The sequence below is a fragment of the Myotis brandtii genome, unplaced genomic scaffold, assembly GCF_000412655.1.
Source record: "Myotis brandtii unplaced genomic scaffold, ASM41265v1 scaffold317, whole genome shotgun sequence".
Classification (NCBI taxonomy): domain Eukaryota; kingdom Metazoa; phylum Chordata; class Mammalia; order Chiroptera; family Vespertilionidae; genus Myotis; species Myotis brandtii.
The window spans coordinates 137,409-152,863 of NW_005362155.1; the positions used below are offsets into that span (position 1 = coordinate 137,409).

The 15,455-nt window shown below is 43.7% G+C and overlaps 1 protein-coding gene across 1 annotated transcript in view; it reads left to right on the top strand.

Moving 5' to 3' along the window:
* LOC102239093 (eukaryotic translation initiation factor 3 subunit C) overlaps positions 1–15,455 on the top strand; it is a 43,485-nt gene that overhangs the window by 12,823 nt on the left and 15,207 nt on the right. The window contains exons 3-5 of the mRNA XM_005870320.2: positions 13,660–13,662; positions 13,693–13,798; positions 15,336–15,401. Coding sequence (XP_005870382.1) covers positions 13,698–13,798; positions 15,336–15,401 — 167 coding nt within the window. The 5' untranslated portion in view covers positions 13,660–13,662; positions 13,693–13,697. The remainder of the gene's footprint in view (positions 1–13,659; positions 13,663–13,692; positions 13,799–15,335; positions 15,402–15,455) is intronic.

Below are 15,455 nucleotides of genomic sequence, written 5' to 3' on the forward strand. Positions count from 1 at the left end.
AAGCAATAAAAAAATAATTAAAAAAATAAATAAATAAATAAAAATATTTTATTTTAGAGAGGGAGGAAGGGAGAGGGATAGAGAGATAGAAACATCGGATTGTCTGCCTCCTGCACGCCCCCACTAGGGATCAGGCCCAAAACCTGGGCATGTGCCTGACCAGGAATTGAACTGGTGACCTCTTGGTTCATGGGTTGACGCTCAACTACTGAGCCACACCAGCCAGGCTACCTTTTTATTTTCAAGTTGTAAGAGTTTCTTATATCTTTAGATAAAGTTTCTTATCAGATGTGTAATTTTCAAATATTTTCTCCTACTTTACTTTCTTGATGATGTCATTTGATGCACAAGTATTTTTAATTTTGATGAAGTCCAATTTATGTATTTTTTCTTTGGTTGCTTGTGCTTTTGATGTCATCTAAGAAACAGTTGCCAAGTCCAAGGTCATGAAAAATTACCTCTATGTTTTCTTCCAAGAGTTGCATAGTGTTAGCTCCTACAGTTAGGTCTTTGGTCCATTTTGAGTTTTGTTTTGTTTTGTTTTTATGTGGTGTGAGGTAGGGGTCTGTACAGAAAGAGTTAACATAACAGGCTCAAACAGCTAACCTTGTAAAAGCCTGCTTACCAAAAATGGCCTTTGGCTGGAGTTTGGAAACAGATTTCAGGCTGTCTCCCACCCTTAACTGATAAGAGGGGCTTGCTGTGCCTAAATTGTTTATACAAACAATGTGGTTTATGCTGAACACCTGCTTTCCTTCTGAAGGTCTGGAATTTTGGTACTTGCTAGGCAGAGTGCTCATGTGACCAGCCCCAATAAGAATCCTGACACTGAATCTCTAATGAGCTTCCCTAGTTGGCAACATTTCACACACGTTGTTCCAACTCCTTGCTGGGGGAATTAAGTATATACTATGTGACCTCAATGGGAGAGGACCCTTGGAAGCTCACATTTGGTTTCCCGTGGACTTCATTCACACCATGAGCCTTCTTTTGCCCTTTGCTTATTTTGCTTTGCTTTCTTTCACTCCAGTAAATCATAGCCACAAGTATGACTATGCTGAATTATGTGAGTCTTCCTGCAAATCATTGAAATTGGGTGTGGTCTTGGGGCCCCCCATCACAGGGTCCAACTTCATTCTTTTCCATGTGGATGTCAGGTTGTCCCAGCACCATTTATTGAAAAGATTTCCCCTACTACTTTGTTTTGGTACCTTGTTGAAAAAATCAATTGACGGTAAACGGAGGGGCTCATTTCTAGACTCTCAGTTTGACACTATGCCAGTAAAACACTGTCTTGATGACTGTAGTTTTGTAGTGAGTTCTTGAAATTGGGAAGTGAATCCTTTGTTCTCCTTTTTCAATATTGTTTTATGAATTTTCAGATGAGCTTGTCAATTGCTGTAAAGAAGCCAGCTGTGATTTTGATAGGGATTGCACTGAATCTGTAGATCAGTTTACAGAGTATTGCCATCTTAACAATATTAACTCCTCTGATCCATGAATGTCTTTCCACTTATTTAGGTCTTTGCTGTGTGTGTGTTTTTAATGGTAGCCACTAGACACATGTGGCTATTAAACACATGAAATGTGGCTACTCTGAATTAAGGTGTACTTTTTCAAATGTTTTTATTGATTTTTAGAGAGAGGGGGAGGGAGAGAGATAGAAACATCGATGATGAGCTGACTGGTTGCTCAGTCGTTAGAGCATCAGCCTATGGGCCGAAGGGGCTTGGGTTCGAATCACCATCAAGAGCACATACCTCAGTTGCAGGTTCAATCCCCGGCTTCAGTCTGGCATATGCGGGAGGGAACTAATCAATGTGTCTCTCACATCAATGTTTCTCTCTCTCTTTCCCTCCTCCCACCCACTTCCACTTTCCCCCCCCCTCCCCCCCCCCCCCTTCTCCCTTCCATTCTGCCTGATAATCAATGGGAAAAAATATTCTCAGGTGAGGATTAAAAAAAGAAAAGAAAAACCGATGATGATGAGAGAAACATCAATCGGCTGCCTCCTGCATGTCCCCTTCTGAGGGATTGAGCCCCAAACCCAGGCATGTGTCCTGACTGAAAATCAAACCAGTGATCTCTTGGTGCATGGGTGGACTCTCAACCACTGAGCCACGCCGGCTGGGCTAGGTCTCCTTTATTTTCTTTCAACAATGCTTTGTAGTTTTCAGAATATACATTTTACCCTTATTTGTTAAATTTATTTCTAAGTATTTTATTCTTTTTTGGTGCTTTTATAAATGGAATTGTTTTCTTTTTTAATAATTTTTTTATTTTGCAGTTACAGTTGACATACAATATTATATTAGTTTCAGGTATACAACATAGTGATTAGACATTTATAAAACTTATACAGTGATCACCTGATAAATCTAGTACCCATCTGACATCATATAGTTATTACAATATTATTGAACTATGCTATACCTTACATCCCCATGACTATTTTGTACCTACCAATTTGTACTTCTTAATCCATTCCCCCATTTCACCTAGCCCCCCAAGCCTCCTCCCATCTGGCAACCATCAAAATGCTCTCTGCAGCCCTAGCCGTTTTGGCTCAGTGGATAGAGCCTCAGCCTGTGGACTGAAGGGTCCCAGGTTTGATTCCGGTCAAGGGTACATGCTCGAGTTATGGGCTCAATCCCCAGGAGGAGGCATGCAGGATGCAGCCAATCAATGATTCTCTCTTATCATTGATGTTTCTATCTCTCTCTCCCTCTCCCTTCCTCTCTGAAATCAATAAATATATATATTAATTTTCTCTGCATCTATGAGTTTGTTTATTTTGTTTGTTCAGTTATTTTGTTTTTAGATTCCACATAAAAATGAAATCATATGGTATTTGTTTTTCTCTGTCCGACTTATTTTACTCATGTTGTTGCAGTTCCCTTTTATGACTGAGTAATATTCCATTGTATATATGTACCACTTCTTCTTTATCCCTTCACCTATTGATGGACACTTAATTTGCTTCCATATATTAGCTATCTATATATATAAAAGCCTATGATGCACACTGACCACCAGGGGGCAGATGCTCAATGCAGGAGCTGCCCTCTGGTGGTCAGTGCACTCCCACAGGGGGAGCCAGACACCTGGCTCATGTCTGGCGAGCCTACAGAGCAGCAGTGACTGCAGGCAGGCACAGTGGGGCCAGGATGAGTGGGAGCAGTGTGGCACCAGGCCCGGGCTCGGGCTCCTCCTCGGCCGCCTGCCACAGCCTGATCCCAGCAGGCCGTGCCGAGGGACCCCACCAACGCACGAATTCATGCACCGGGCCTCTAGTTGTAAATAATGTTGCAATGAACATAAGGATGCATATGTCTTTTCAAATTAGTGTTTTGGGTTTCTTCGGATAAATATCCAGAAGTGGAGTTGCTGGGTCCTTCTTGGTTTCTTTAAAGTCTATTTTGTCTGGTATAAGTATAGCTACCCCAGCTTTTTTGTTTGTTTGCTTCCATTGTTATGAAATATATTTTTCCATCCCTTTACTTTCAGTTTGTGTGTCTTTCTTTTTTTAATATCTTTTTATTGATTTCAGAGAGGAAGAAAAAGGGAGAGAGAGATAGAAACATCAATGATGAGAGAGAATCATTGATCGGCTGCCTCCTGCACACCCCACACTGGGGATTGAGCCCGCAACCCAGGCATGTGCCCTGACCAGGAATCAAACCATGACCTCCTGGTTCATAGATCGATGCTCAACCACTAAACCACACTGGCCAGGCAGTTTGTGTGTCTTTCCATCGGAAGTGAGTATCTTGTAGGCAGCATATGTAAGGATCTTGTTTTCTTATCCATTCAGCCAACCTATGTCTTTTAATGGGAGTATTTAGTGTATTCAGTGTAATTGTTGATAGATGTGTAGTTATTGACATTTTCGTATTCGTAGTTTTTTCTTCTTCTTCTTCTTAAAGAAGACTCTTTAACATTTTTGTAATACTGGTTTGGTGGTGATGAACTTCTTTAGCTTTTGCTTGTCTGGGAAGCTCTTTACCTGTCCTCCGATTCTAAATGATAGCTTTACTGGATAGAGTAATCTTGGTTATAGGTCCTTGCTTTTCATCACTTTGAATATTTCATGCCAATCCCTTCTGGCCTGGCAATTGTTTTTTAAATTTCATTTTTGGATTGTTCATTACAAGTGTATAAAAATACAGTTGAGCCCTAACCGGTTTGGCTCAGTGGATAGAGCGTCAGCCTGCAGACTGAAATGTCCCAGATTCGATTCCGGTCAAGGGCATGTACCTTGGTTGCGGGCACATCCCCAGTGGGAGGTGTGCAGGAGGCAGCTGATCGATGTTTCTCTCTCATCAATGTTTCTAACTCTCTATCCCTTTCCCTTCCTTTCTGTAAGTAATCAATAAAATATATATTTTTAAAAAATACAGTTGATTTTTATCTGCTGATATTTTACCCTCCGATTTTGCTGAACTTGTTATTAGTTCAAATAGGTTTTTATAGAATCCTTAGGATTTTCTATATACAAGATTATGTCCTCTGAAAACCTCTCTAATCTGGATGCCTTTTATTTCTCTTTATTGCCTAATTGCCCTGGCTAGAACTTCCAACACAACATTGAATAGACGTGGCAAGAGTGGACATTCTTGTCTTGTTACTCATCTTAAGGGAAAAGCTTTCAGTCTTTCATCATTAAGTATGATGTTAGCTGTGGGGTTTTTGTAGATGCCCTTTATCCTATTGAGGAAGTTCCCTTTGAATCCAGGTTTGTTACATGTTTTTATCATGAAGGGCTTTTGGATGCTGTCAGTTTTGTTGGGGTTTTTTGTTTGTTTTTGTTTTGGTTTGTGTTTTGTTTTGTTTTTTGCAGTTATTGAGATGATCATGTGGTTTTTGTTCTTTATTCTATTGAAACGATGTATTACATTAATTCATTTTCATATTTAAACCTGCTTTGCATTCCTAATAAACCCCACTTGGTCATAGTCTATGTCAGTGATGGCGAACCTATGACACGCGTGTCAGAGGTGACACGAAAACTCATTTTTTTGGTTGATTTTTCTTTGTTAAATGGCATTTAAATATATAAATAAATATCAAAAATATAAATCTTTGTTTTACTATGGTAGCAAATATCAAAAAATTTCTATATGTGACACGGCACCAGAGTTGAGTTAGGGTTTTTCAAAATGCTGACACGCCGAGCTCAAAAGGTTCGCCATCACTGGTCTATGCATTAGACTTTCTAGTGTTTTGTTGAGGAGATTTTGTGTCTATATTCATAAGAGATGTTGGTCTGTAGTTTCCTTGTGTCGTTTTTGTCTGGTTTTGGTATCAAGGTAATATGGGCTTTATACAACACGTTGGGAAATATGCCCTTCCCCATTTTTTGGAACAGTTGGTGAAAAACTGGTGTAAATTCTCCTATAACTGGTTGTAGAATTAACCAGTCAAACCATCTGGATCAGGCCTTTTCTCTGTGGGAAGTTTTGCTACATGTGGTTTTTAAGCACTTGAAATAACTGAGAAATTGAACTTTTAATTGTATTTAATATTAATTAGGTAAGCTAAATATAATAAGCCACAGGTGGCTATTATTTACTGTCCTGAACAGAGGGGTCTAAAGAGTGGTTCTCCGTGGGGTGGCATTGCCCCACTGTGGTCATTTTGGAAGTCCGCGGGTGTTTTGAATCTCACTGTGAATGGAGGGTAAGGGCCAGGCCACCCTGCCAAGTGCATTGTCCTATACAGAGAATAATCATCATACTCCTGAGTGGCTTTTCAGGACCCTCCCCCGCCTCAGACATCTAACAATACGGGCCAAGAATCTAACTTCATTTTAGGCGTGAGCCCAAAGTATATCTTGCTTGGTTTTAATATACACTGAATTTTCCAGGAATTCAACTATGATGTACACTGAAGGACAACTGTGTTGGATTTTTTGGGATCTTTACCAAGAGCTGTTCACTCTCCGTGGAAAACCCCCTCACGGAAGGCAACACCCAGCAAACCTCCTTGTTTTCTAGCTGCACTGTAGCTACCTCGTTCGTTGTGATTCTGAGTAATCAGTTGTCCCCTTATCCAAAGGGGATACTTCCAAGGCCCCCACCGCTGGATGCCTGAAGCTGTGTGTAGTACTGAACCCTACATATACAATGTTTTTTCCTATGCATACATACCTATGATACGTTTAATTTATAAATTCGACCCAGGTGGGGGAAGAGATTAATAATGAAATAAGCCCTAGGCAGTTTGGCTCAGTGGATAGAGCATCGGCCTGTGGACTGAAGGGTCCTGGATTCGATTCCGGTCAAGGGCACATGCCTGGGTCGCGGGCTCGATCCCCAGTGGGGGGCGTGCAGGAAGCAGCCAATCAATGATTCTCTCTCATCATTGATGTTTCTATCTCTCCCTCTCCCTTACTCTCTGAAATCAATAAAAAAATATATTTTTAAAAAATAATGAAATAAAACATTATAACAATATCCTATATGATAAAAGGCTAATATGCAAATAGACCAAATGGCAGAACAACTGTTTGCTATGTTGCACACTAACCACCAGGGGGCAGACACTCAACACAGGAGCTGCTCCCAGCCCACAGGCCCCAGGCCAGCCAAGGCGGGTGCCAGCAGGGGCCCCCCAATCACCCCACCAGTTGCCCCACAGATTAGCCCTGATTGCTGGCCAGGTCTAGGGACCCTACCTGTGCACAAATTTTGTGCACCAGGCCTCTAGTATTGTAATAAAAGTTATGTGAATGTGGTCTTTCTCAAAATATCTTATTATACTATACTTACCTTTTCACTCAAAGGAAGCATTTTATGGCTTCTCTGTGGCATATCTGAGTTGCCAGCATCACTACTCTTGCACGTTGGGGCCATGATTAATTAAAATAAGGATCGTGAGCACCAGCACTGCGGCACTGTAACAGGCAATCTGATAACCATGCTACCCAGAAATGATGTGCAATTTAAAACTTATGAATTTTTTATTTCTAGAATCTTCTATTTTAACATTTTTGGAGCAGGTTTGACCATGGGTAACTAAAATTACAGAAAGTGAAACCATGGATAAGAGGAGACTACTGTATATAAAACTGCTAAGTATATATACAGCATGAGACAAAAGTAGGTTTACAGTTGTGAGTACATGAAACAGTTTAGTCTTGTATTATTATTGAATTATTTTCCATTTGAACAACTGTAAACCTACTTTTGCCTCACCCTATTTATACATACCTATTTCAACATGTCAAATATAAAGAAAAAAACCTAACATTTTTCATATTATAATTATCTTGCCATAAACCTAAACTATTTCATTTCAAGTAGATGCAAATCTCTAACTTCTCTATATCTTCTAGGGAAATCATGTCTCAACACTTACATAGTTAAATACATGTTTTTATTTTTAAAATTCCTTTTTCTCCTTTATAAATATACTTAAGAGTATGACAGGATTTACTGAAGCTGAATATATACTTACCCTATGGCCCACCTATCCCACCCAAGAGTGTAAGTATTCATGTCCACAAAAAAAAACATTAAAAAATGTTGATAGAAACTTTATTCAGAATAGCCCCAGACCAAAAGCAAGCCAAATCAAAAGAAGAATTAATACATTGCAGCATAGTCACACAATTGAAGACTATTCAGCAATCAAAAAAGAAGCAACCACAAGTCTATGTAACAACATATATGAATCTCATAGGCTTCTGAAACAAGCGAGTCACACAAAAAATAGACATGCCTTATAATTCGGTTTATATGAAGCTCAAGAACAGGCAAAACAGCCCTGGCCGGTGTGGCTCAGTTGATTGGGAGTTGTCCCATACACCAAAAAGGTCACTGGTTCCATTCCCTGTCAGAGCACATGCCCAGGTTGCGGGCTCAATCCCTGATAGGGGGAGTGCAGGAGGCAGCTGATTGATATTTCTTTCCCTCTCTTTAAAAAAAAAAATCAATAAAAATATAATTTTTAAAACAACAGTTGGTATACTTAGCTGTATGTATGTTGTCTTTCAATAATAAGAAGAACACATTATTGAAAACAAACTATGTGAAATGCATTGAGGGGGATACTAAGACGTATAAGAAGATACTATCCCTGTCTGGAGCTTGGAGCAATTTGGGAAAATAAAACACACACAAAATAAAATAGTGTGAGTCAGAAGTTAAATTATCTATGACTTTCATAAAGTGTTTCAAGATATTTGTAGTTTTTTTTTTTTAAGATATTTGTTTTTGCCGAAACCGGTTTGGCTCAGTGGATAGAGCGTCGGCCTGCGGACTGAGGGGTCCCGGGTTCGATTCCGGTCAAGGGCATGTACCTGGGTTGCGGGCACATCCCCAGTGGGAGATGTGCAGGAGGCAGCTGATCGATGTTTCTCTCTCATCGATGTTTCTGACTCTCTATCTCTCTCCCTTCCTCTCTGTAAAAAATCAATAAAATATATATTTTAAAAAAGATATTTGTTTTTAAAATGAGGCATTGGGTCTTTCAATGCTGAGACCTCAGTAGCTAGAGACAAGTGAATACTTAGGACTTAAGTCCCAGAGAGGAATCCTAATTCTACCCCCTTCCCACCCCACCCCCCATGCTCCATTCTCTGCCTCCTCTCAACCCACTCCTTTTCCACTATTATGATGTATCCTGCTATGGTCAACATTAGAAAATAAAGCAATACCTCCAGGAAAATCTTCTGTGGCCGCTAAATTAGGGGACCTACTTTCAGGGCCTCACTCTGACACCAGCTTGGCCATCACCTGCCCTTTCAGAGCCTTGGTTTTCTCATCTGTAAAATGAGGTTAGTAATAGCTGCTCTCCCGCCTACCTGAAGTCTGTCATGAGTTTCAAATGCCTTTATGCTTTTGGAATTGCTACTTAAACGCCATAGTGACCATCACCGCGCTGCTCGTTGGTTGCATGATTACAGGCACTTGCAGAGAAGCAACCTGCTAAGGGAAATGGGACGCCCACATGAACTGGCCACACCAGACTGATCAAAGCTCCTCCAGGGTGTACTTCCTGCTCTGGACCGTTAAGGATCCATTAAAATCCAGGCCTTAACTAAACTCACCCATTTAACACACCCACGTTCTGCCCTTCCGGTGTGGCTCCATAGTTGAGCGTGGACCCATGGACTAGGAGGTCACGGTTCCCGGTCAGGGCACATGCCCAGGTTGCAGGCTCAAACCCGAATAGGAGGCTTGCAGGAGGCAGCCAATATCAATGACTCTCTGTCATCATTGATGTTTCTATCTCTCTCTCTCTCTGCCTTTTCCTCTCTCTGAAGTCAATAAAAAACATATTTAATAAATCAATAAAAATACCCATGACCTGTTTTTCACAGCCGGCGCCAAGCCATGGGCATCTCTCAGAGCAAGAGAAAGACCCACCACAAGAAGTGAAAATATGAGCTGGGGTGCCCTGCTGCCAGCACTGAGGTTGCCCCGAGGCACACACACAGTCCACGTGCAGGAGGCAACAAGAAGTACCCAGCTTTGAGGCTGGACGCGGACAACTTCTTCCGGGGCTCCGAGTGTTGTACGGGCAACACAGGGATTATTGATGTTGTCGACCACGCACCCACCCGCGAACTGGTGCGCACCAAGACCCTGGAAAAGAACCGCCTCGTGATCACTGACAGCACAGCGAACCGCAGCGGTAGAGTCCCACTAGCCAGTGATGGGGTGTCAGCATTTTGAAAAACCCTTGCTGAAACCGGTTTGGCTCAGTGGATAGAGCGTCGGCCTGCGGACTGAAAGGTCCCGGGTTCGATTCCGGTCAAGGGCATGTACCTTGGTTGCGGGCACATCCCCAGTAGGAGGTGTGCAGGAGGCAGCTGGTCGATGTTTCTCTAGGCACACACACAGTCCACGTGCAGGAGGCAACAAGAAGTACCCAGCTTTGAGGCTGGACGCGGACAACTTCTTCCGGGGCTCCGAGTGTTGTACGGGCAACACAGGGATTATTGATGTTGTCGACCACGCACCCACCCGCGAACTGGTGCGCACCAAGACCCTGGAAAAGAACCGCCTCGTGATCACTGACAGCACAGCGAACCGCAGCGGTGGAGTTCCACTAGCCAGTGATGGCGAACCTTTTGAGCTCGGCGTGTCAGCATTTTGAAAAACCCTAACTTAACTCTGGTTCCGTGTCACATATAGAAATTTTTTGATATTTGCAGCCATAGTAAAACAAAGACTTATATTTTTGATATTTATTTTATATATTTAAATGCCATTTAACAAAGAAAAATCAACCAAAAAAATGAGTTCGCGTGTCACCTCTGACACGCGTGTCATAGGTTCGCCATCACTGCCCTAGGCAGTGACCCTGGGCCAAGCCAACTCCTGAGGAGGAAGAGATTTTAAACAAAAAATGTTCAAAGAAAATTCAGAAAAAGTAGGATGAAAGCAGAAAGAATGCCCAAATCAGCAGTCTTCTCGAGGAGCAGGTCCAGCAGGGCAAGCTTCCTACGTGCTTCTCTCGAGAACAGGCCAGTGTGGCCCAGTAGCTGGCTCTCTGCTGGAGGGCATGGAACTGGAGCGCTAGCTGAGGGAAACGAGGCCCTAAAAGGCAAATAAATGCCCTCCCTCCTATCTTAGCCCACGTAACAAAGGTGTTTATTGTCCTAAAAAACACACAAAAAAGCCCTAGCTGGTTTGGCTCAGTGGATAGAGCATCGGCCTGCGGACTGAAGGGTCCCCGGTTAGATTCTCGTCAAGGGCACATGCCTAGGTTGCCGGCTCAATACCCAGTAGGGGCATGCAGGAGGCAACCAATCAATAATTCTCTCATCATTGATGGTTCTGTCTCTCTCCCCATCTCCCTCCCTCTCTGAAATCAATAAAAATATGTATTTTTAAAAAACACACACACAAAAGAAAAACACCCATGTTCTGCTTGGCTCCAGTTATGCAGCCTAGTTATGCTTAGGAAGGAAGACATTCTCAGGTTCTCTTTACTCTGCTGCCCTCGTTCCCATCCATCCTACTCACAAGACCAAGTTGTGGCAACTCAAAAATTTGTTAGGGTCGAGCTCTAAAAGAGCAAAGCTCTCAATGGTTTACTTGGCTGGAAGATCATGTCCGGGTTGGAAAACAGGCTAGCAATGGAAACTTGAGCAAGTCATTTGACCTCTTAGGATTTCAATATCCTTTTCCACTGGGGATGTGCTTGCAACCCAGGTACATGCCCTTGACCGGAATCGAACCCGGGACCCTTCAGTCCGCAGGCCGACGCTCTATCCACTGAGCCAAACCGGTTTCGGCATATTGATTGATTTTAGAGAGAGAAAAGAAGAGGAAGAGAAGGATAGAGAGAGAGAGAGAGAGAGAGAGAAATATCAATTTTGCTGTTCCACTTATTAATGCATTCATTGGTTGATTCCTGTATGTGCCCTGACTGGCATTGGTTACACAGGTGTGCTAGCTTTGTTACTACTCATCAAGCTGTGTACTTACGATCTGTCACTTACCTATGTTACATTTTTAATAAAAGGTTTACTAAAAAAGCCTCCTTTCTGTTAAATTTAAATTTTTCATAATGACTTAGTAAAGGATTGGTAAAAAACAGAGAGTTTGATATGGTTTTTCCTTTGCAAGTGATCAGGGTCTTGAGAGTAACGGGAAATCCCTGTTAAAATCAGTAGCTTTACTTTAGTCTGAATTTGCATTTCTTCATGTTTAGTGATGGTGATCTTTGTCTCACTCATCCTGCCTTGCCCTTTACTTCTGGCTCCCTTGGCAATTTCAGTGTGTTTCATTTCTGTTTTAGGAGGTGAGGAGGTTGATTTCAGAATCAAGTGGATCTTTAGGGAGAGAGGGAGGGAGGAAAGGAGAGGAAGAAAGCGGGGGAGGAGAAAGAGGGAGGGAGGAATGGGAACAGGGTTTACAGGCCAGGATGTATATAAAGGCCCTGCCATATTCTAGCCCCAATATACCAGCCATTGAATATGCCCTGAGTTTTCCTGTCCCCAGGATTTTGTTCATACTGTTTTCTCAACCTCACGTTGCCCCCTTCTTTCCCCTCAACCTGCTAATCCCCACTTTTCCTTCAGCGGGGCATTGTGCCTCCAATGCTGAACACAGGCCCAGACAGCAGCAAATGCTGAATGAATGAAACCACCTTTAAAAAATATAAAACAGTCTCTGTGCTGCTAAAACCCCTGCTGGTGGTTTCTCCAACCCACCTGGATTTAAATCCATAGGCCTACAAGGACCTGTATCATCTAGAATTGTCTACTTCTGTACTATTAATGTCTTGCTCACTTTGCTGATAGCACACAGGCCTTCTCTTTTATTTCTCGGACCTGGCCCAGCTCCTTCCTGCTTGAGGGCCTTCACACTTGCGGCTCCCCTTGGCTGGGAGCTGAGAACGTTCTTTCCCTAGAATCTAGGGCAGTGATGGTGAACCTTTTGAGCTCGGCGTGCCAGCATTTTGAAAAACCCTAACTTAACTCTGGTGCCATGTCACATATAGAAATTTGTTAATATTTGCAAACATAGTAAAACAAAGACTTATATTTTTGATATTTATTTTATATATTTAAATGCAATTTAACAAAGAAAAATCAACCAAAAAAATGAGTTCGCGTGTCATAGGTTCGCCATCACTGATCTAGGGCCTAGATGACCTTCTGTATGGCTCCCTCCTTCCTATCATGTGGATCTCAGCTGAATTGTCACCTTTTCTGAGAGGTCCTGACCTTCCAAATCAAAAGAATCTTCCTAACCAATCACTCTAACCAGTCACTTTAATCTCCTTATGGTGCTATCACAATCTGAAATTATCTGTTTACTTGTTAATTGACCAGTCCACTATAATATAAATTCCTTGTGAAATTAGGGTCCTTTTCTGTTTTGTTCACTGCTGCATCCAGTGCCTAGGACACTGCTGGTTCGTAACAAACGCTCAGTAAACAAGTATTTGTGGAATTATTTACTACATGTTTATTTTGTACAAGGCACTGTCCTAAATGCTTCATATATACTAAGGCATTTAATTCTCATAACACCCTATGAAGTCAGTGCCATTATTGTCTTTTTACAGCTTGGGTAGACTGAAGCATAGAGAGGTTAGGAAATTTGCCTAACTTCAAACATTAACAAGTGACCAAGCTGGTATTTGAATTCAAAGTCTGACCGACGAAGTTTGCTCTAGTTCCAAAACACAGCAGCTCATCAGCATCACGTGCACTTTTTTAAAAAAATATTTTTTATTGATTTCAGAGAGAGGGAGAGGGAGAAACCTCAATGATGAAAGAGAACCATTGATCCGACGCCTCCTGCACGCCCCCTACTGTGCCCTGACCAGAATCGAACCGCGATCTCCGGGTTCATCATAGGCTGACGCTCAACCACTGAGCCACGCCGGCCGGGAACGTGCACGTTTTTAAAAAGTAAACTCTTGGTCCTGAGACCCTGTTTCCACAGGTGAGGCGTGAGGCTCGAAATCTGTGAGTGATAAAGGATGACAGCCCGCCGCCCGATCAGGGCACGTAGAGGTGCCGTACTTCCTTCCCAGGGTACATCCGGCCTGTCCCCGCCCCCTGTGCGGCGCGAAGGCCGTTGGGAGTTGTAGTTGCCGGGTATCGTTTGCCGGCGCCCCGGAAGTGACGTTAGTGCCGCCTTCTTTCCTCTCCGCGTTTCCGCTGTTTCGCGGTGTGACTCGCAGGCCCAGCCGGTAGGTATTTCTTGGTCCGCGTGTTTCAAGAAGCCATGTCGCGGTTTTTTACCACCGGTTCGGACAGCGAGTCCGAGTCGTCCCTGTCCGGGGAGGAGCTCGTCACCAAACCTGTCGGGGGCAACTACGGCAAACAGTGAGTGGGAGGGCGTGCGTCGTGTGCCCACGCGGGGAGCGCGGGTTCGCGGGCGTGGGGAGGCCGTGTGTGCGGGATGGGGGAGAAAGGAGGTGGGAGCGGGAGGTTCCCTGGGAGGCGGCGAAAGCGGGTTCTGGGGATGCTGAGAGTTTAAGGCGCCGGAACGGCATCGGAGGGACAGCCTTCACGTTTAGGGTGCGGTGAGCTGGGAACCCACCGGAGACAAGGATGTCCGAGAGGTTTCCCGCCGGCCGGGCCTGTTGCATCAGCTTCCTCGCTGGCCTCCTTGTCCACAGCCTTGGTGCAACCCCAGCCTCCCCTCCTCCGTTCGGCATCGGACGCCAAAAGGCTCCTTGCTGTGGCTCTGAAGCCCAGCCACCTGGCGCTGCGGGCGGGGACTTAAAACACCTGTTGTGTTCCTGGTGTTTACCTCCGCTTAAACGTCCTTCCCCACCCTGCAGATTAAAAGTTCTTTTCACCCTTTGAAACCGTGGCATGGTGTTTCTCAGCTTGCTGTCATACACCACGGTACCATCATCATGTTTGCCACATGACTGTCTACTGTTTAAAAATATATGTTGGAAAGCTCTGGTGGGATCGCTCAGGTGGTTAGAGCCTCCTCCTGATTCACCAAGGTTGCGGATTTGATCCCAGGTCAGGTGAACCAATGAATGCATGAATAGGGGGAGCAACAAATCGATGTTTCTCTCAAGTCAATAAGAAAAATAGATAGAGATTAGCATGGCGTCTGGCACAAGGATGGTGTGGGGGGAGGGGGTTTGAGGGAAATTAGTAAGATAGAAGAGAGAGATTGATAGCTGAATGCTGTCTGTGGTCTGTTTTCTCATTACTAAAGAGAAAGATGGGTTGCCCGGCCCGTGTGGTCTGGTGGTTGAGCGTCGACCTATGAACCACGAGATCACAGTTCGATTCCGGCCAAGGGCACATGCCTGGGTTGGGGCTCGATCCCCAGTGGGGGCCGTGCAGGAGGCAGCCGATCAATGATTCTCTTTTATCAGTGTTCCTATCTCCCTCTCCCTTCCTCTCTGAAATCAATTTAAAAATTTAAGAAAAGAAATACTGGCAGTGGAGGTGTTAAAGCCACAGAGACTTTCTTTGTCCTTGGCCTCTCACACTCTGGGACACATTGTTTTCTAGGACCTAGTTCAGGTACCACCTTCCTGAACACTTGCCCATTCATTCTAGCTACAGTGCCCCTTTCTCAGCTTCTTCCAGTACTTCTTAGTGCCTGTCTTCACATAGTTTTGTGGCATAGTACACAAGCACCGTTGTTTACTTTTGAGAGGATGGAGATCTGTGTGTGCTCCACAACATTTGGCCAAAGGCCTTACTTGAAGTAGGCTTAAAAGATTGAGTCGTATATGAGGAGGCTATGAAGAGGAAGGATCAAGTAGGGTGAGGGTGGTACCAATGGCCTAAGTTACTCAGTTCTATCTTCCCCATCTGAGAAGAGAAATAGGGATCACTTGGAAAGACTGGAAATAGAAAGGGAGATTAATGGTCTCTGTTCCTACAGGCCACTGTTGCTGAGTGAAGATGAAGAAGATACCAAGAGAGTGGTTCGAAGCGCCAAGGACAAGAGGTGAGGCCATGGGGAGCCTCTGGAGCAGTGGCACATTGGATGGTTGGTGATGGT